General features: G+C 40.5%; 1 protein-coding gene across 1 annotated transcript in view; it reads left to right on the top strand.

Annotated features, from left to right (window-relative positions):
- The window catches only part of PNPLA8 (patatin like phospholipase domain containing 8), a 52,263-nt gene that overhangs the window by 14,240 nt on the left and 17,031 nt on the right, over positions 1-20,992 (top strand). The window contains exons 3-7 of the mRNA XM_062176666.1: positions 902-1,053; positions 2,841-2,935; positions 6,036-6,207; positions 14,227-14,284; positions 17,130-17,324. Of these exons, the coding sequence (XP_062032650.1) occupies positions 902-1,053; positions 2,841-2,935; positions 6,036-6,207; positions 14,227-14,284; positions 17,130-17,324 (672 nt within the window). The remainder of the gene's footprint in view (positions 1-901; positions 1,054-2,840; positions 2,936-6,035; positions 6,208-14,226; positions 14,285-17,129; positions 17,325-20,992) is intronic.

The following is a 20,992-nucleotide window of genomic DNA, read 5'->3' as shown; positions in this document are numbered from 1 at the left end:
AATTTGTGTTAAGCAAATTATATTTCTGTAATTTTTTGAAAGACTTTTTAAAATTTATTTGAAAGGCAGAGTTACAGAGAGAGAGATGGAAAGACAGAGAAAGAGAGATCTTCCATCTGCTGGTTCACTCTCCAAATGGCTACAGCATCTGCAGCTGGGCCAGGCCAAAGCCAGGAGCCCGGTGCTTCTTCCAGGTCTCGCATGTGGGTTCAGGGGCCCAAGAATTTAGGCCATCTTTCCCAGGCACATTAACAGGGAGTTGGATTGGAAGTGGAGCAGCTGGATCTGAATCTGGTGCCCATATGGGATGCTGGCATCACGAGCAGAGGCTTAACCTGCTATGCTACAACACTGGCCCCAATTTCTCTAATTTTTGAGCACCTTTTTGGGTAGAGATTAATTTTTGTCCTCGATGTTAGAACAAATACATCTTAGATATTAACTGACATTACTGTGTCAGAAACTAGTCTGGGGCCAGGTGTTTGGTGTAGCAGGTATGTTTCTCCCTGGGACACCTACATCCCCTCTTTGGAGTGGCTGGGTTCAAGTCCTGGCAGTACCCCTCATTCTAGATTCCAGCTAATGCATACCCTTGGGAGGAAACAGGTGATGGCTCAAGTGGCTGGGTCCGTGCCACCAACATGGGAGGCTTTCTGGCTTCCCTCTTGTCCTGGTCCAGCCCCAGCTGTTGTGGCCATTTGAGAGTGAACCTGTTAATGGCAGTTTCATATTCTCCACCTGCCTAGCCCCCTCACCTTCAACTGAAAAAAAAAAAAAAATTTTATTTTAAGATTACTGAACATTGGCATCTTAATGATCTATTAAAATTGGTTACAAATCATCATGCATTTTTTACCCTTGTTTTGACAAAAGCAACAAAATATCTTTTCTCTAAATATAGGAACGACTTATTCCATGTTTATTACGGCTGAGACAAATGAAGGATGAAACTCTTCAGGCTGCAGTTAGAGAAATTTTGGCCTTGATTGGCTATGTGGATCCAGTGAAAGGGAGAGGAATTCGAATTCTTACAATTGATGGCGGAGGAACAAGGTAAGGCTAGACAAATTATTTTTAAAAACTGCAGATTAAGTTTAGCTTTAGGAATTGGAAAAAAAAAAACAAAAACAAACCCTGACTTCCTATAATTATATCAGAGTACTTGAGCTTCAGTCTAACTCCACTCCTGATTCCAGCTTCCTGCTAACACACAATGCACTGTGGATGGCAGCAGGGGATGGCTCAAGTAGCTGGATCCCTGCCACCCACATATGGGAGACCCAGGGTGGATTCCTGGCTGCTAGCTTCAGCTATTACAGGCATTTGAATAGTGAACCAGGGATGGAAGATTCTCTCTCTCTCTCTCTTTCAAATAAATACATAAGTAAATAAATAAATATTAAAGAAAAGAAAGAGCCTGCTAGTACAGTTTTAGGCATGTAGTAGCAACCCGACAAATGTATTTTTAAGTCCATCCTGAATTAACAGATTTTTGCCCTTGATTATACAAGTAGTTGGAAAGTTTGAAAGGGAGAAAAAGAAGAAAACAACTTAATTCCCTTTTTTTTTTTTTTTTTTTTTTTAGATTTATTTTATTTACTTGAAAGAGTTACAGAGAGAGGTAGAGACAGAGACAGAGGTCTTCCATCTGCTGGTTCACTCCCCAGATGGCCACAACGGCTGAAGCTGAGCCAGGAGCTTCTTCCAGGTCTCCCAGGTTGGGGGCAGGGGCCCAAGGACTTGGGTCATCCTCCAGTTCTTTCCTAGTCGCATTAACAGGGAGCTGGATCAAAAGTAGAGCAGCTGGAACTCGAATTGGCACCCCTGTGGGGTGCCGGCACTGCAGTTGGTGGCTTTAACCTGCTGTGCCACAGTGCCAGCCTCAACAATTTAGTTCTAACAACTTCAAGATGATTTAAATATTTTGAATTATTCTAGTCTTTCTGTGTGAATATATGTACATACATATACGTTTAATTTTTGTGATAATATAGGTCACATTGTTAAGTATGTTAAATATGTTTTATCCAGCATTTGTCATGTTTCACCTTGAATTGATGTGTCTTACCATACTTCTCCTGAAATCCACTTTATTTGTTGTCATTAAAAATTTAACATGTTTGGTTTTCTACTTGAATCTGTTGATGACTTCCTGTTAGCAGTTTCAAAGCAGAACTTGATGCTGTGCATTTTATTTTGTGGCGGCTGTGTTGCTAAGCTCCAGGTCTTACTGTCCCCACACCTTTATTCCATTGCTTTAGTATAGCCATCCAGTATTAAGTACTATTATCCAGTATTAGGCATCATCCATGTGATATACACACCCTAAAAGCTATTTCTTCTTTCACATTCCTTCATGAAACATTTAGTGCCTTTGGCAAGAATCCAGAAGTGAACAAATTCAGCATTAATTAATACACCCTTAATCCAGAGTACTGTCCTAAGGTTACTGAGAGTTTTGGAAAACAAATCATTGAAAGGGAGCTTCAAAACCTGGCTAGTGAGAGATATAAAGCACACCAGCACCCAGCAACTGGTGGATGGAGGTTTTATGTGTTTTTGGTGAGCAGGGATGTTTAAGAAAGTATCTTACATTGTCTTTGTATTTAAAGCAATACTAGTAAAAATTTTTTAATGTGCTACTGTAGGACAGGTTTAAAGCACTATTTAGACACTAGTTTTTCAGAGGTGCTCCTAAAAATTTGATCAGGCAATCTTTTTCTGATCCTTTTCTTATTAGTAGTTTTCATTGTTAGCTTGTAAGGTCCAAAGGCAATTTTTAGAATTGCTTTATTGAAAAACGTAGTGAAATTCTCGTTTTCCCTTTGACTTTTCTGCAGGGGTGTTGTTGCTCTTCAGACACTCAGAAAATTAGTTGAACTTACTCAGAAGCCGGTTCATCAGCTCTTTGATTACATTTGTGGTGTCAGCACAGGTAATTACTGCGTATTATATAGAGAAGTGGTGTGTTCCAGCTGCACGTGAAGCAAAAGAACATGAGTCACAGAAATGATGCAAATTAGTTTCGTGCTTTGACAATGAATAATCCTTCAGTTTGCTTAATGAACTTTAAAACAAAATGTTCATTCTGAGTATGTTAATTCTTAGAAATATATTTTTATGCATTTTTCTAATATATCTTGATAATCCACAATTACAAAAATAAATTACCCATTGCTTTATGATATATTCACCTTTTTAGGAGAGTAATGGCTGGAAGGAAGGAGAGTACTCACCGTACTTGAACTAACAGAGTTAAAGATGGATAAGTGTTGCTTTTTTGTGAGAGGTGTTTGTGAAGAGGTTGCTTGCTGAATCATTTATCTGGTTGTCTGAAGGCAGAATTTAAATTGATAAATGTGAGAACCTATGTTTTTAAAAAGCTACTTTAGTATTTCTAGTTGATATACATTTAAAATTATAGTTTCATGTTTGTATTGAAGAAACTGGCAATTTAGGATATAATTGTTACTGAATAATTTCTTAGTTTTTGCTGGCTCATCATCAAATGAATTTTGTTTTCTGTGTTATTTTAATCTATTTTCAACATCGACTGTCTCAGCTATTTTATTTTTTGTCTTTTTCCCCACCATCTGTATAAGACTCTCCAGCTATTGCTCACTGCCCAGGTAGCACTCAGGACTACTAAAATCCCAGATCCTTGCAGCGTGTTTTACTGTTTGACTTGATCATTTCCCACTTTACATTAGAATTATAGTAGTAGTTCTGAAGACCACTACAAACAGAACCAAATGTTTCTCTAGGTTACCTGTGACAAGTGTGAGAAGTATTCCCAGAGGGCAGGGAACTTGCTGCTCAATTATCAAAACTAAATGATGACAGCAGTTGCAAGGATGACTGAAAGCATAAGGAATCCCTGGTCTTTTTATGCTTGAATCCTCTGGAATAAGAAATCATTGAACACTGCTTCCACGGGGTGTTAGCAAATTTGGAAAATACTGGATTAAAGGAGGCTAAACAGGTGTGTTTGTTTGTTAACAGAAGAACTTCTGTAAATAATATGTATATGTCAGACACAAAGTACAAATTCAAGTATGTATATCTGAAATTGCTTTAACTCAAAATATCTAGAGGCATTTCTCAAAGTTGGTACTTTTTGGTACATTTTGGGGAAATATCAGCCAGACCATTTCTGTTGAATTTCAGAATGGTCCTAGTGTTTCACATGTTTGAACACATGTACAAGCTAACTTCTTGCTTTGGCACTGTTGTTGAAGGTGGATTCTAAATAAAGAGAATCTCAAAGCACAGATCATCCTTGGAGTAGAATATCAAGTTACATAATACATGCGTTTCTGTATTTATCATGGTGTCTTTTCCATGCTGCCTTAACTTGCAATACCATAACTTGCAATACAATGCTTATAATCTTGTTTTTCAATTTTGTGTATTTTAAGTTTTTTTGCACTTAGTTTTTATAAAGTTAATACATGTTTAGTTCAAGGTAATGTCCTTACCAATTTAATAAAAGTAATTTGTTTTTTTTTTTGACTATATGCTCATCTTTATAGTTCTTAAAAAATAAAATCTAATATTTTGAAAATTATTTATTGTGTTAATTATAGGCTTTCTGAATATTAAAAAATTTCTGTTGTTATAGCTTACTATGTATATTTAAAACATAAGTTGCCTGATCTTTTACTAGAATAATACCAAGTATAAAAATATGTTAAATATTTAAAATATATTCTGATAGCATCATATTGATAGTTTTTCTTTGTTTTTTTTCGTGCTCACAGCTTATGAGCGGTGATAGTCAACAGATACTTCCTCATCCTGCCCTCTCATATCCCCAGCTTTCTCCTCCCATTTTGCTCCCTAGGTTAGGCTAATTAGGTCCACTAGGTGGCAGTGGATCCTACCAGTTACAGCGAGTATATATAAAATTAGCTATTGAAAAGGCCATCCCAGAGTACCTATTTTCTTTAATTACATTGGTTGTAGGGCCAGCTGAAGGAGTAATTGTTTAATGAACTGGTGGGTTGTCAAATATACTGTATTCTGTGACTGAAACTAACAATTAATGTTAGAAACGCCATTATCTACCGCAACATCATACTTATATACTATTTCATGTTAAATAATGTATTTTTTAAAGATTTATTTGTTTAATTGAAAGGCAGAGTAACAGAGAGAGAAACACAGAGAGAGAGATCTGCCATCCACTGATTTACTCCCCAAATGGTCACAATGGCCAGGGCTGTACCAGGCCAAGGCCAGGAGCCTGGAGCTTCAACTGAGTCTCCCATCAGCTCAGGCACTTGGGCCATCTTCCACTGCTTTCCCAGGCTTATTATAAGTAGGGAGCTGGATTGGAAGTACAGATCCAAGACTCAAACCAGTGCCCATGTATGATGCCAGCATTGCAGGGGGTGACTTAACCCACTGCACCACAATGCCAGTCCTTAAGTAGCATGTTTTTTATAATGTTTTAAATTGTCATCATTACTACAGTTGGGTAGCATTTATTTTAATCTTTTGGGGGCCTATACATTTGTTGTTTCAATGCATTTTACTTGTTATTCTTTTTCTTTGTTTTTTTTAGATCTTATTTATTTATTTATTTGAAAGGCAGAGTTACCAAGAGGCAGAGAGATCTTCCATCCGCTGGTTCACTCCCCAAATGGCCACAATGGCCAGAGGTGGGTCGATCCGAAGCCAGGAATCAGGAGCTTCTTCCAGATCTCCTACATGAGTGTAGGGGCTCAAGGACTTGGACCATCTTCTACTGCTTTCCCAGGCCATAGCAGAGAGCTAGATTGGAAGTAGAGCAGCCAGGACTAGAACCGGCGCCCATATGGGATGCCAGCACTGCAGGCAGCGGCTTTACTCACTACGCCATAGTGCTGGCCCCACTATTCCTGTTTTACAGAAATCAGGGTTCTGAGAAGTTAAGTAATTTGTGATTTAGCTAGACAATATCAAAGCTAGAATTTAAGTCAGGACTGAGACTCTAATCTTATAATCCTAATGCTGTAACATTGCTGCTGATAAAGTAACAATTCTTTTTTTAGGTGCCATATTAGCTTTCATGTTAGGACTGTTTCATATGCCACTGGATGAATGTGAAGAACTTTATCGAAAACTAGGATCAGATATATTTTCACAAAATGTCATCGTTGGAACAGTCAAAATGAGCTGGAGCCATGCATTTTATGATAGTCAGACATGGGAGAAGATTCTTAAGTAAGTTATGGTGATTCTTTTTTAAAATGTTCTAATTATAAATATAAAATGTACAGATTTTAGTTTGAAAAATAGAGAAAAATATAAGGAATATTAAATTATTAATCACACTAATTAGAGGTAACACTTGCTGTTTTAGTGAGTCATATTCTAGTCATTGATTTTTTGGTTTCATGTGTGTGAGATTTGCATGTAAAAGTTAAAATTTCTCCCTTGAAAATGTGACAGACTAGCATATTGATCATATTTGCATCTTATTGTTTTTACTAGACATATTAATCTGTTCTCAAGTCATTCGTGACAAATCATTTCTTTACAGTTAATACCATAAAGTAGAAAGTTAGTCATGCACAATCCTATTATTCAGTCATAGACCTTATAATATATTTCCTTCTGATTTTTGACAGACATATATACATTTCAAAATACATTTTGCATAGCTGAAATTAAATTGAAATTATAAATTTGTGTTACTCTTTTCCCAACTTTATTAAAATCTCTGACACATTTTTTTTGAAGTTTTTTTTTATTTATTTGAAAGCCAGAGTTAGCAAGCGAGAGATAGAGAGGGAGAGATAAAGAGATACCTTCCATTCACTGATTCACTCCCCAGATGGCTACAACAGCCAAGGCTGTACCAGGCCAAAGCCAGGAGCTTCATCCAGGTCTCTCACATGGGTGGCAGAGGCTCAAGTACTTGGTCTTGTGCTGCTTTTCCAGGCCATTAGCAGGCAGCTGGATTGGAAGTAGAGCAGCCGGGATATGAAGTGGTACCCATATGGGATGCCGGCATTGCAGGCAGCAGCATAGTCTGCTATGCCACAATGCTGGGCCCCAACATTTTTTAAAATGTGCTTTATTCTATAGTATAATGGTGCCATATTTTCTCAGCCATTTCCATTTTGGATATTTAGGGTATTTATGATGACCATAATTTTCTGTGATTTTGAAAATTACTGTGATAGGACACTTTATGTTTTGTCCACATTATGAAATATGTCAGTATGTCAGTTTAATTTTTATTTACTTGTTTTTATTTATCTGCAGAAGCTCAGAGACAGAGAAATCCCCCATCTGCTGGTTTATTCCCCAAATGTCCGCAACAGCCAGGGCTGGGCTGTGTTGCACCTAGGACCCAGTGACTCAGTCCAGGTCTCCCACATGAAAGGCAGAGACTTAAATATTTGAGCCATCACTTGCTACCTCCCAGAGTGCACACTAGCAGAAAGCCAGAATTGGAAGCAGAGCTGGGACTCAGACCCACGCACTCTGATGTGGAATATTGGTGTCCCAAGTGGCATCTTAGCCAGTAGGCCAGGCCGCCCCTCCCTGAGGCCAGTTTATCCAGTTTATAAGAAGCTTAATTATTGGTCAAACATCAGTGTGTTTTAAAAATATAAAAATATAATATTTTATGGGAAGTAGGGAATATATTAATAGTAAAAATAATGTGATCACTATTAACATGGTGAGATATTTCTTTCTGGAATTTCCTTTAGATAAACAACTGTATGTGTATGTGGTTATGAGTGTGTATGTTTTCATCACCTTCAAACAGTTGGGACCGTATATGTAGTTTTATATCCTGCATTTTCACTTAGCTTTGTATCATAAATTATTTCCCATGCCATTTATTGGTTTTTGAAAAACCTTTTAATGATTGTTTATTCTTCCATTTTGTAGATGTCCTATGGTTTTTTGTTTTGTTTTGTTTTGTTTTGTTTTGTTTTGTTTTTTTCAGATTTATTTATTTTATTTGAAAGGCCTAGTTACAGACAGGCTGAGGCAAAAGGAGAGAGGTCTTCCATCGCTGGTTCACTCCCTAGTTGGCCACAATGGCTGGAGCTGCTCCAATCCAAAGACAGGAGCCAGGAGCTTCTTCCAGGTCACGCATGTCGGTGCAGGGGCCTGAGCACTTTGGCCATCCTGCACTGCTTTCCCAGGCCATAGCAGAGACCTGGATTGGAAGTGAAGCAGCTGGGACTAAAAAAATTGGCACCCATATGGGATGCCAGCACTGCAGGCAGCAGCTTTACCTGCTACACCACAGCGCTGGCCCCATATTATGTTGTTGTTTTTCTTTTTTTAAAGATTTATTTATTTATTTGAAAGGCAGAATTATAGAGAGGCAGAGGCAGAAAGAGAGAGAGAGAGAGAGGTCTTCCATCCACTGATTCACTCCCCAGATGGCCGCAATGGCTGGAGCTGTGCCAATCCAAAGCCAGGAGCCAGGAGCTTCTTCCGGGTTTCCCATGTGGGTGCAGGGGCCCAAGTTCTTGAGCCATTCTCTACTGCTTTCCCAGGCCGTAGCAGAGAGCTGGATTGGAAGTGGAGCAGCTGGGACTAGAACCGGCACCCATATGGGATGCTGGGACTGCAGGCAGCAGCTTTACCTGCTACACTATAGCACTGGCCCCTGTATTATGTTTTTGTTTAATTCCCTTTTGGAAAGAAAACTATAGTTCAAAATAAAATTTAGATGGATATCCTACGTCTCTACTTAAATCTCTTTATTTTTATTTTTTATTTTTTATTTTATTTTTGACAGGCAGAGTGGACAGTGAGAGAGACAGAGAGAAAGGTCTTCCTTTGCCGTTGGTTCACCCTCCAATGGCCGCCATGGCCGGCACGCTGCGGCCAGCGCACTGCGCTGATCCGAAACCAGGAGCCAGGTGCTTCTCCTGGTCTCCCATGGGGTGCAGGACCCAAGGACTTGGGCCATCCTCCTCTGCTCTCCTGGGCCACAGCAGAGAGCTGGCCTGGAAGAGGGGCAACCGGGACAGAATTCGGCACCCCGACTGGGACTAGAACCTGGTGTGCCGGCGCCGCTAGGTGGAGGATTAGCCTGTTGAGCCACGGCGCCGGCCTCTTTATTTTTTTAAGTTAAATTTTGGAAGCAAAAGTTTTGGGTCTGAGAACAGACATGTTTTCAGGATCTTCATACATGGGGCCAGTGCTGTGATGTGGTAGGCTGGGCCTCCACTGTGGTGCCAGCATCCCATATGGATACCTGTTCATGTCCCAGATGCCCCTCTTCTGACCTAGCTCTGTGCTGTGGCCTGGGAAGGCAGTGGAGGAAGGCCAAAATGATCGGACCCCTGCACCCACATGGGAGACCTGGAGTAAGCTCCTAGCTCCTGGCTTGAGATCAGCCCAGCTCTGGCCATTGTGGCCATTGTGGGGAGTGAGCCAACGGACGGGACACTTCTCTCTCTCTTTCTCCCTCTGTGTCTGTAACTCAGCCTCTGAAAGAAAGAGAGGGAAGGAGGGAGGGAGGAAGGAAGGATGGATGGATCTTCATACATACATAACTGAATTATTCTTCAAAATAGTTGTCCGGAGGCAGATATTTGGTGCAGCTTTGGACACTTGCATCCGTATCAGAGTGCCTGGGTTGGAGTCTTGGCTCAAACTCCAGTCCAGCTTCCTGCTAATGCACATGCTGGGAGGCAGGCAGCAGGTTGGCTCAGGTGCTTGGGTCCCTACCACATACATGGGAGACCTGCATGGAGTTCCAGGCTCCTGGTTTCTCTCTGGCCTGACACCAGCTACTTGGGGCATTTGGGGAGTGAACCAGTGGGTGGAGGCTTTCTCTTTGCCTTTCAAATAAAAAATAATATTAAATAAAATCCAGATGTGCTAACTCACTCATTGACCAGCATCAATTTATATTTATCTTTATGAAATAAATACCAAACAATTTAATTTTTAAAACTTGGGGCTGCCACTATGGCTTAGTGGGTAAAGCCACTGCCTGCAGTGCTGGCGTCCCATATAGGTACCAGTTTGAGTCCCAGTTACTCCACTTCTGATCCATCTTCTTGCCTAAGAAAGTAGTGGGAGATGGCCCAAATGCTTGGGCCCCTGCACCCATGTGGGAGACCCTTGGCCCAGCTCTGGCCATTGTGGCCACTTGAGGAGTGAATCAGAGGATGGAAGATTCTTTCTCTCCCTCACCCTCTCTCTCTCTCTAACGCTGCCTGTCAAATAAATAAATAAATCTTAAAAAAAAAAAAAAACTATCGGTTTGAGATGTTTTGAAACTGGTATTTCAGTTTATATTGCATCACTTTGATTATTGGTGAATTTAGATGCTTTTTAAACTTTTAATTCTTTTTTGGTGAATATTGAGGGCATCAACTTTGCCCATTTTTCTGTTGGAATATTTCTCATTATATTGTAAATGTTAATCATATATTGAAAATGCCTTTTAATTTTTATTACATATAGGATTTTTAAAAAGATTTATTTTATTTGTTTAAAAGGCAGAGTTAGAAAGTGTGGGAGAGACAGAGTCTTCCATCTACTGGTTCACTTCTCAGATAGCTGCAACAGCTGGGGCTTGGCCACTCTGAAGCTGGGAGCCAGTAGCTTCCAGATCTCCCAAGTGAATGCAGGGGCCCAAGCACTTGGGCCATCCTCTGCTGCTTTCTCAGGCACATAGCAGGGAGCCGGATTGGAAATGGAGCAGTTGGAACTCAAACCAGCACCCATATAGGCTGTAACCCACTGTGCCACAATACCATCCCCTATATAGAGGATTTTTTTTTTTTTTTTTTTTTTGACAGGCAGAGTGGATAGTGAGAGAGAGAGAGACAGAGAGAAAGGTCTTCCTTTTTGCCGTTGGTTCACCCTCCAATGGCCGCTGCCAGGAGCCAGGTGCTTCTCCTCTCCCATGTGGGTGCAGGGCCCAAGCACTTGGGCCATCCTCCTCTGCACTCCCGGGCCACAGCAGAGAGCTGGCCTGGAAGAGGGGCAACCGGGATAGAATCCGGCGCCCCAACCAGGACTAGGACTCCGTGTGCCGGTGCCGCAAGGTGGAGGATTAGCCTGTTAAGCCACGGCGCCAGCCTATATAGAGGATTTTAAAATCCTTATTTAGTCAGATCTTTTTCTTTAATGAGTTTTAACTTTACTTTCATGTTTATAAACTATTTTCTATCCTGAAACCAGGTAATTTATTTTATCGTCCTAATGTTTTATTAGGTGTATATTCTTTAAAGACTTATTTTAAAAGCAGTGTGACAGGAAAAAGAGGGTAGGTGAGAGAGAGATCACCTACCTGCTGCTTTACTCCCCAAATGAAATATTCAGGAGTTTGGTCTGGTCCAGGCCAAAGCCAGGAGCCTAGAACTCCATCCTGGTCTCCTCTGTGGGTCCAAGTACTTGGGTCATTGTCCACTGATTTCCTGGGTGCACTGGAAATCCCAGCTGCCACTGGGATTCGAACCAGCCCTCTGATATGAGATGCCAGTATTACAAGTGACAGCTTAACCCACTATGCTGCAATGCCAGCCCCTATTAGGTTTATACTTAATTCTTAAGTCACCTAAAATTTATGTTGATCTATGTTGTAATGAGATCAAGCTTTATTTTGTTTCTCAAATACTAATTTAAATACCCCAGTACCACTTGCCAAGTATTTTCTCCTTTTTTTCACTGATTTGAGATCCCTCTTTTGTTGTATTTTAAATTCTTCTGTACATTACAGTCAATGCTCAAGTTTTTGTTTTTCTATTGATTTATGTTTGTATACATTCTGTAAATTTAATTGTTGTATCTTTGTATGATGTCTTTATATAAATACAGCAAGTCTTTTGTCCTTACTTCTTGTTTGTAATTCTCTTAGCTCTTCACTTAACTTTCAGAATGAACCTTTGATTACTTTTATTGCATAAAAATTTCCACTGATATTTTGATGTTATTTTGTGGAATATTGACATCTGTAGAGTTGTGAAATCTTCCCATCATTATTGTATGTTGGCTGCTTTTCAGTCTTGTATTTTATTTAAAAATATATTTATGAATCCTCATGAAATTATAAAATCATGACACTTTCTAGTAACAATTCTCAATGAAGGCTGAAACATTTAGTGTAAAGCCAGCTTCTCTACTCTGAAATGCTTTTTTCGTTTAGTTACTTAGAAAGTACCTTCGTGTGCATGCATGTTTTGTTTCTTCCCCTTTCAGAGATTTTTATTTTCGGTCACAGCACTGATAAAATAAACTTCATAAGTGTATTCAGTACACTTATGTACCCCACCCCCACTTTCTCACTCAGCATTTGCTGCAGAACAAACCACTCCAAAACTCTGTGGCTTAAAGAAGTGATGATTTCGTCTCAGAGTTCTTTGGTCTGCCTGGGCACTTCTGTGCTTGCCTGAGCTCGTTAGGCTGGCTGCAGAGAGCTCAGCAAATACGCCTGGGCCAGCTGGGTCTGTCTCTCTCACCTCCTGCCCCTCCACATGGCCCTTCTCATCCCAGGCCTCATTTCATCATCCCCGTGTCAGGGTTTCCCGAGGACAGGCCCCAGTGCAAAGGCATTTAGCAAGCCTTGGTTTAATTGCGTGTTTGCTGATGCCCTGTTGGCCAAAGCCTCTGGAACTAAGGATGTATGTGGAAAGGGCCTCTATACAAATACAGAGAGACCAGGAAGCAGTGATCTATTGGGGGCTATTACTGTCATATTCTACCACAACTGCCCTCTGGCCTTTTTTGATATGGAATTTTCTTCGCGTTTATTGACAGCACTTGTGTGTTTTTTCTGATAATGATTTTATTTATTTATTTGAGAGGTAGAGAGAGAGGGGGGGGGGGTCTTTCATCCACTGGTTCACTCCTCAAATGACCACAACTGTCAGAGCTGGGCTGATCTGAAGCCAGGAGCTTCTTCCGAGTCTCCCATGTGGGTGCAGGGCCCAAGTGCTTGGGCCATCTCCTACTGCTTTCACAGGCCACAGCAGAGAGGTAGATGGGAAGAGGAAGAGCTGGGTCTTTATCCAGCACTCATATGGGATGCTGGCACCACAGGCAGAGAATTAACCTACCACAGTGCCAGCCCTGATTTTGTTATTTTGTAGGTACTGTTTTTAATCATAGCGTCAATAGAATCTAGGAATTATAAGGATTTTTTTTTATTATTTTGATGTTCCTCTGAAATAAGCAATTATCATTCCTAACTCTCTGAATTTATAACCTGATTCATGAAAGCATCTTAGCTGTTTGATCAGTACAAGATTTAAATACAAAATAAATATGAACTTTACTTAAAAATATGAATGCAGCATGCTCCCGAAATTTCTGTTCTAGTTTTCCAGCAAGAGTTCTAGGAAAAGATAAAGGCCATACAAAGATAAAACTCCACCAGCTTCTTGCAGAGGAAACAGATCAGGTTGGGAAGGACAAGGATTACATTCGCTTTGGGAAGCACTGCACACTGATGTTTATAAAGCTTGGAAAGGCTACATCATGAAGCAGTTTATAAGTATTTCCTTTGTGTGAGATTCCCTAACATTCTAGTTGAGAAATGGGAGTCGTATTTGAAAAATGTCTTCAGAAAAAATGGCTTTACTTGTGAAGAGAGTTGGTAAGGCAGGGGCAGATTCATCGTTTTTAAGTCTAGCAGAAGTCTGCTCTGAAATAAAATTCCCTGTTCATGAAAATTGCCACCCAAGACCATTTCTGTACTGTTCTAGTGATTTAAATGTCAACTGAGATGATTTTAACAGCAGTTTCTTGATGACACTGTTCTGTACTACCTGCCGAAACAAGGTTAGTGTCTAAATGTCCTGACCTGGTTTGTTGGGTAAGTGACTAGTGTGGATGTAATTCTGCAGTCTTAGCACAACTCCATTATCCTGTCAGTGGGACCCCGCGAATGATTTCTTGTGCCTCGTGCCTTTACCCTGCGGGTGTCCTAGCTCTGAATACGTTGCCATGCCACCTCTCGATGTCTTTCTCAAGCTGCACTTCTGCATCTTTCCCCATTATTGCGGCCTATATTGATAGCTCCATCTCTGAACTGTGGGTGCTTCCAGTTTGAATCATAGATGAATAAATAGCTCTGTCCTGTTCCCTGTTCACTAACTGGACCAGAAGCCTCCTAAGGATATTCTTGGACTTCTTTATCCCTTCTTGCACTTTGACAAAGCCGTGGGCAGACAGTAATTGCCTAGTATATGTTCCCCAATTGCTAGGAGATAAAATTATGTTGACATTCTTTATTCTCCTTCATTAAAGGGAGAGGATGGGATCTGCACTAATGATTGAAACAGCGAGAAACCCCATGTGTCCTAAGGTAAGCTCTGAGTCTCTTACATACAACCCTTCCATGGAACTGGAGGTCTGTGAGGGCCCTTTTCCAAGAGTACTTCAAAAATTTCATGGAGAATGGAATTTTTTTTTTTTTTTGACAGGCAGAGTGGACAGTGAGAGAGAGAGACAGAGAGAAAGGTCTTCCTTTTGCCGTTGGCTCACCCTCCAATGGCCGCCACGGCCGGTACGCTGCAGCCAGCACACTGCGCTGATCCGAAGGCAGGAGCCAGGTGCTTATCCTGGTCTCCCATGGGGTGCAGGGCCCAAGCACTTGGGCCATCCTCCACTGCACTCCCTGGCCACAGCAGAGAGCTGGCCTGGAAGAGGGGCAACCGGGACAGAATCCAGTGCCCCAACCGGGACTAGAACCCGGTGTGCCGGCGCCGCAAGGCAGAGGATTAGCCTGTTGAGCCACGGCGCTGGCCGAGAATGGAATTTAAAAATGAATCTTGGCGGAGATTTTTTTTTTTTTTTAAAGATTTATTTATTTATTTGAAAGAGTTACAGAGAGAGGAAAGGCAGAGATTGAAAGAGAGAGAGAGAGGTCTTCCATCCGCTGGTTCACTCCATAATTGGCTGCAACAGCTGGGAGCTGTGCTGATCTAAAGCCAGGAGCCAGGAGCTTCTTCCAGGTCTCCCACATGAGTGCAGGGGCTCAAGGACTTGGGCCATCTTCTACTGCTATCCCAGGCCAGAGCAGAGAGCTGGATTGGAATTGGAGCAGCCGGGAATTGAACTGGCGCCCATATGGAATGCCAGCACTGCAGGCAGCAGCTCTACCCATAAGCCACAGTGCTGGCCCCCCATAATTGTTTTTTAAAGTCCATGCATACATAGTCTTTTCATAATACACATTTCCATGAACATTTTGAAGGCCACTTGAGTGAAAGAAAATTCTTTGGAATTTCTTCTAGTGGATTATATGCTAATTCCTTCTTCCATGAAGATAAAGAATGCAATCATTAAACCTTTTCTGTATCCAGTAAAAGTATAACAAACACATAAGAATGTGAAAAACTAGGACTAAAAATAAGAAAGATTTACTTTATCACAATTATTAAAATTAATCCAGTGATTTAAGGAAAGTTATGGCATTTTTTTCTCTGAGATTTTTAAAGAGAACTTTATGTGCCTCCTGTATATTTGTGTGTGTGTGTATGTGTGTGTTTGATTAGATTAATGTCCAAATTTAAAAAATGTAATGTCACTTAGAGACATCTCATTGTGGCTCCCATTCACTTGTTTATTTGTTTATTCCTAGTGATTTGAGATTTGCTTGAGTTCTGTTCTCTTTAATATTTGATTTAGGAATAGAATTTCTGTACCTTGGAAACTCAGGCAGCTTGTATTTATTCTCAGATGACAAGCTATAGCCATGAGAAATCATATAACACTCTGTTCATTCCTGAACTCGGGCATAGTAATACATTTATTGATCCTGCAAATATTAATTATATATCCACTATGCCAGCACTGTGCTATGCACCTTGGGCATGTTAGTGAGCAAATACAGACATAGATTTATTTATTAGCTCCGTAGGGCAGTGTAGGCAAGATGTAGATGTCACACAGATAAGATATAATTTCCCTGAAATCAGTGCAATTGCTACAAAAACAGTTGGTTGAAAGCATATGTTTAGAAGGACATAAGGGAAGGCCCCTGAATGGAATCTTTAGCAAAGGGAATGACCTGTGGAGGAGGAGGCATGGAGAATTCCCAGGAGCGAAAGGCTTCCTGAAGACTAGAGGCTATGGGTGCATGGGCGGCGTGTGGAGTGAGGCTGGAAGGGTGATCAGGTCAGACTACACAGGGCCTCGCAGGCATCGATGAAGAGATGACTTAGCTCTCTGGGAGAGCACCCTCGGGTGTAGTCTACATCACTGCGTGTTCACCTCTATGTCCAGGGCTCCTTTTTCATTTGCTTGCTTTGTCCAAATGGAATTGTGAAAGCTGTCATTAAAAAAAAACAGAGTGTGTGGAAGCTTCAGCCACCTCCGAAAGTAATTTATCATGGTAAATGGAGCAGCCACCCAAACTTGTCTTAATTTAGCCCTTTATTTGTACTCATTGTAGAAAATCCCTCCACATTTTATTGTATGGCTAACACTTTTCCAGGGTGGCCAGAGACATACTTGAATTACTCTCAGGAATTTGGGATATGACTCTTTTTATTTTCTTTTTTAATTAAATAGCAAGTAAATAGGCTCCCATCAGGGCTTAGCACAGGACACTAGCAACTTCGGCCTCAGCAGTACCTTCCAACTTCTTAAGTTTGTGTCTCGGATCATTAACAAATACAGCACATTTTATAAAATTCAGCTGACAGTGATGCAGTCTGAGACACGGGGTGGCTGACATGGTTTTTTAATAACTCTGATCTGAAAGTCCCAGGAGTTTGTGTAACGATGCAGCTCAGCTTTACTAAAGTACAGATGCTTTCAAAGAGCACAGAACCAAAGACACAGTAAAGACACCATGGAAATAGCATAGTCTCTAAGTTGTCAGTCATTGAGACCAGCACTGTGTCAGTTATTATTAAAGGTCTGGAAATAGATGCCCTCTTGAATGTCTTTTTCAATTATACAGTCAAGTACATCTCTTCTTATTGTTCTTTTAAAATACATGTCTCAGAATTCTCTCAGTGCCACAAAGAAATAACCTACTTAAGAAAGATGTGGTTCCCTTTGCTCAATGTTTTATTTGTTACACATTTACCATGTTTGATAGAGTTGTAGATTGTTTATTCATACTACTAAATAGTACTTGATGTTCACAGATTGCAAAAATTGCTGCTAACTGTGGTGGTATTCACTTTTTCATTCACCAGGTAGCTGCTGTAAGCACCATAGTAAACCGAGGGCCAACGCCGAAAGCTTTTGTGTTCCGGAACTACGGTCACTTCCCTGGCAGCCAGTCTCATTACCTGGGAGGCTGTCAGTACAAGATGTGGCAGGCCATCAGAGCCTCCTCTGCTGCTCCCGGCTACTTTGCAGAATACGCCCTGGGAAACGATCTCCATCAGGTACGTGGGCCTGTGTGACTTCCCTTTGTATGTGTTCTGTGATTCAGGGACTCAGCACTGACCCAGCGTCACTGCACTGCCAACGGGTCAGCCAGGGAGACGTCCGCATTTCCACACCCAAAAGATGTACAACTTAGGGCATTTGCTTTGAATAAGACTCTTGACTTGAAAGCATATTTTTCAAAAGTTCTTTTCTTTTGATATTCAGTATGGTGGAATTCACTGTATTATGGTCATCTTAATGAGAGAAAAATGAAAGCTGAATGTATGATTAGCTTTCCAAACATAAAAACAAAAATTAAGGGGCAACCCTTTGGCACAGCAGCTGAGATGCTGCTTGGGACGCCTGCATCCCATATCCGAATGCCTGGATTAGAATCCCAGCTCCTCTCCTGATTTCAGGTCCCTTCTCACGCACACCCCTGGAGGCACCAGGTAGCAGCTCAAGTAGTTGAATACCTGCCTCCTGTGTGGGAGACCAGAACTGAGTTCCTGGTTCCTGGCTTTGGCGTGGCCCAGGTCTCAGCCATTGCAGGCATTTAAGGGGTGAACCAGCAGATGAGTGGTCTCTGTCTTTCTGCTTTTCAAATCAGTAAATAAGTAAGAACTTTAAAAACGAAGAATGTATTCCTAAAATGCAGAACCCAGCCTGACAGTTTTGGAGAGCCTATTTTGAGGAGAGGACATAATCATAGTGAACACTCATTAGGTTAGCTACGTGCCAGACAGATGTAGTGCTTTCTATGCATTGTCTTACTTGTTATCAACTACTTACGAGGTGGAGAGTGTGTGTTACACTAAGGAATTGGAATCCTAAGAAAAGCTAAGTAACTGGACTGGAGTCACAGCTCTCAAGTCACAGACTTAGGATGCTGTTTTAATTACAGCTTTTAAATTTGGGATTAAATTATTTGTATAGTATTATGTCTGTTAATGTGTTCTTTTTCTGTTGCGTAGACTCATTTACTTAAAAATTTTCTGACAATTTACCCCCGATTATTTGTGGAACTCTTAATTCATAACTTACTAAATGGTAAAAATGAAGTCAGTAGATCTTTTGAGTTGATATTTCCAAAATAAATATTTTTTATTCGATATCCCACTTAAACTCAGTCTCATTTGATGGAGAGAGTAATCCTGCACTCTCTAATAATGGAAGTATATATGCTCTATTTATTTATTTGCTATTAAGATATCTATTGAGAACAATCTAATATTTTTGACAAGGATTTTTCAGATAGCATTGAAAGCTCATACGTTAGTATTCTGCATCAACTATATTTATAGGCTGTATAAATTTTAGAACTTTCTAGTGGATAATTTTAATTTACATGTGTCAGTGTTGTAATAACTAAAATATTCCCTATATTTTGATGGAAAAGCCTAGTTATATTCTAACATATCATTGTAAGCTACCCCATTATCTTTTTATTTTTCTAAAAGTAACGTCATACTCTTTGTACTGCAGGGATTAAAATAGAATTCATTTTGTCTTTGGAGTGAGTTCAAACTATTTCTTACTTTGTCAGGTCAGTCATTGTTGAATTATGGAAGGCATGTCCCCTTCTTGCCTTTCTTTTTTACTTCCACCCCCTCAGGGCAAAAAGTACTGGCTGTTCAGTTTCTTTCTTTCTTTGATTTAAGAATTTATAGTCAAGATTCAATTTTTATTTTAATATTTAGCTTGCTGGGTTTTTTTTTTTTTAAAGATTTATTTATGTATTTGAAAGTCAAAGTTACACAGAGAGGAGAGGTAGAGAGAGAGAAAGAGGTCTTCCATCCAATGGTTCATTCCCCAGTTGGCTGCAACGGCCAGAGCTGCACCGATCCGAAGCCAGGCACTTCTTCCAGGTCTCCCATGCAGGTGCAGGGGCCCAAGGACTTGGGACATCTACTGCTTTCCCAGGCCATAGCAGAAAGCTGGATCAGAAGTGGAGCAGCCGGGTCTTGAACCGGCGCCCATATGGGATGCCGCACTTCAGGCCAGGACGTTAGCCCACTGCGCCACAGCATGGGACATGTTGCTTTTTTTTTTTTTTTTTTTAAAAAGATTTATTCATCTATTTGAAAGTCAGAGCTACAGATAAGGAGAGGCAGAGAGAGACAGAGAGAGATCTTCATCCACCAGTTCACTCCCCAAATGGCTGCAGTTGCTGGGGCTGGGCCAGGTAGAAGCCAGGAGCCAGGAACCAGGAGCTTCATCTGGGTCTCCCACATGGGTGCAGGGGCCCAAACACTTGGGCTATCTTCTGCTACTTTCCCAGATGCATTACCAGAGAGCTGGATTGGCTGTGGAGCAGCCAGGACTTGAACTGGAGCCCATATGGGATGCTGACACTGTGGATTGCAGCTTTACCCACTACTCCATGCACCAGCCCCTAGTTTACTGTTTTTAACAGCTGTTTTCCCTTGTTCTTTTTAAATTCTTACTGTGTCTTAATCGAATAAATAAATTAGACAATGTGTCTAAAATGTAATAGAGCTTATAAGGTATTACTTCAAGGTGGTTTTTATCCTATGAACTTTCAGCTATACCAAACAGTAACCAAAGTCTTAAGTAACTACATTTAAAGATCATGTTTCCAGGCTTCAAAATAAGCTATTTTGGTCGCTCTTTATTCTTTATTTAGGAGTAAATAGTTCTCAAGTTTCTGTTGATTACATATAACAAACCATATTTAAAACTAAAATATGGGAACTAGTGTTGTGGCATAGTGGGTAAAGCCACCGCCTGTGATGCCAGCATCCCATGTGGCTGCCAGTTCTTGTACCTGCTGCTCCATTTCTCATCCAGCTCTCTGCTAATGGCCTAGGAAAAGCAGCAAAAGATGGCCAAAACATTTGGGTCCCTGCCACTCATGTGGGAAACCAGGGTGAAGCTCCTGGCTCCTGTCTTCAACCTGCCTCAACCCTGGTTGTGGCGGCCACTTGGGTAGTGAATCGGCAGATAAAAGACCTCTCTCCTCTCTCTCTCTCTCTCTCTCTCTCTCTCTCTCTCTGCCCTTCTCTCTCTGTAACTCTTACTTTCAAATAAATAAATCTTAAAAAAAAATATGGTTCGTATTATAACCTACTCATCATCCTAAATTCTTTGAATAATTACATTCAGTATTTCCAGTCTCTTTAAAAATCCCTTTTAACTGTCATGTCTGATTTATGTTTAATGTAATTTACTTCACATCCTTTCTGGAGTCAGGTAAAATATAAATTATAGGTTAGTGACTAGATGGATGGGGAGATTTCACTCACCATTGACTATAAAAAGAATATTATTACAATATTTACAAAGTACATTACCTGTTCTAGAAAATTGGAAAGTGGGAATAGTTCTTTTTGATGAACTGCAGTCCCTCCCCACCACCCAAGTAGCAGTATTTATCTTCAAATAGTATTTTTTATACAAAATTACCTCATCTCTCCTGTTTCCATCTCCACCTTCACAATTGTTCATCCCCTATCTCTGAAGAAAGAATCCAGTACATTCGTTTGCACTAAAGTTTTGATGACTGATTCTAATGTATTATTCTTCTTAGGCTTTATTTACATTTTAGAAGGTTATTTTCTGAGTTTAGAAGGCATTACTCTAAAAAAATAATTATGAAATTTTGTTAAAATATTTCAGATAAAGACAGCTTTCAGCAGAAAGAGGCTGCCTCTCACTTAACAAA

This window comes from Lepus europaeus, chromosome 1 (assembly GCF_033115175.1).
Source record: "Lepus europaeus isolate LE1 chromosome 1, mLepTim1.pri, whole genome shotgun sequence".
NCBI lineage: Eukaryota > Metazoa > Chordata > Mammalia > Lagomorpha > Leporidae > Lepus > Lepus europaeus.
This window is presented reverse-complemented; position numbering and strand designations above follow the sequence as displayed.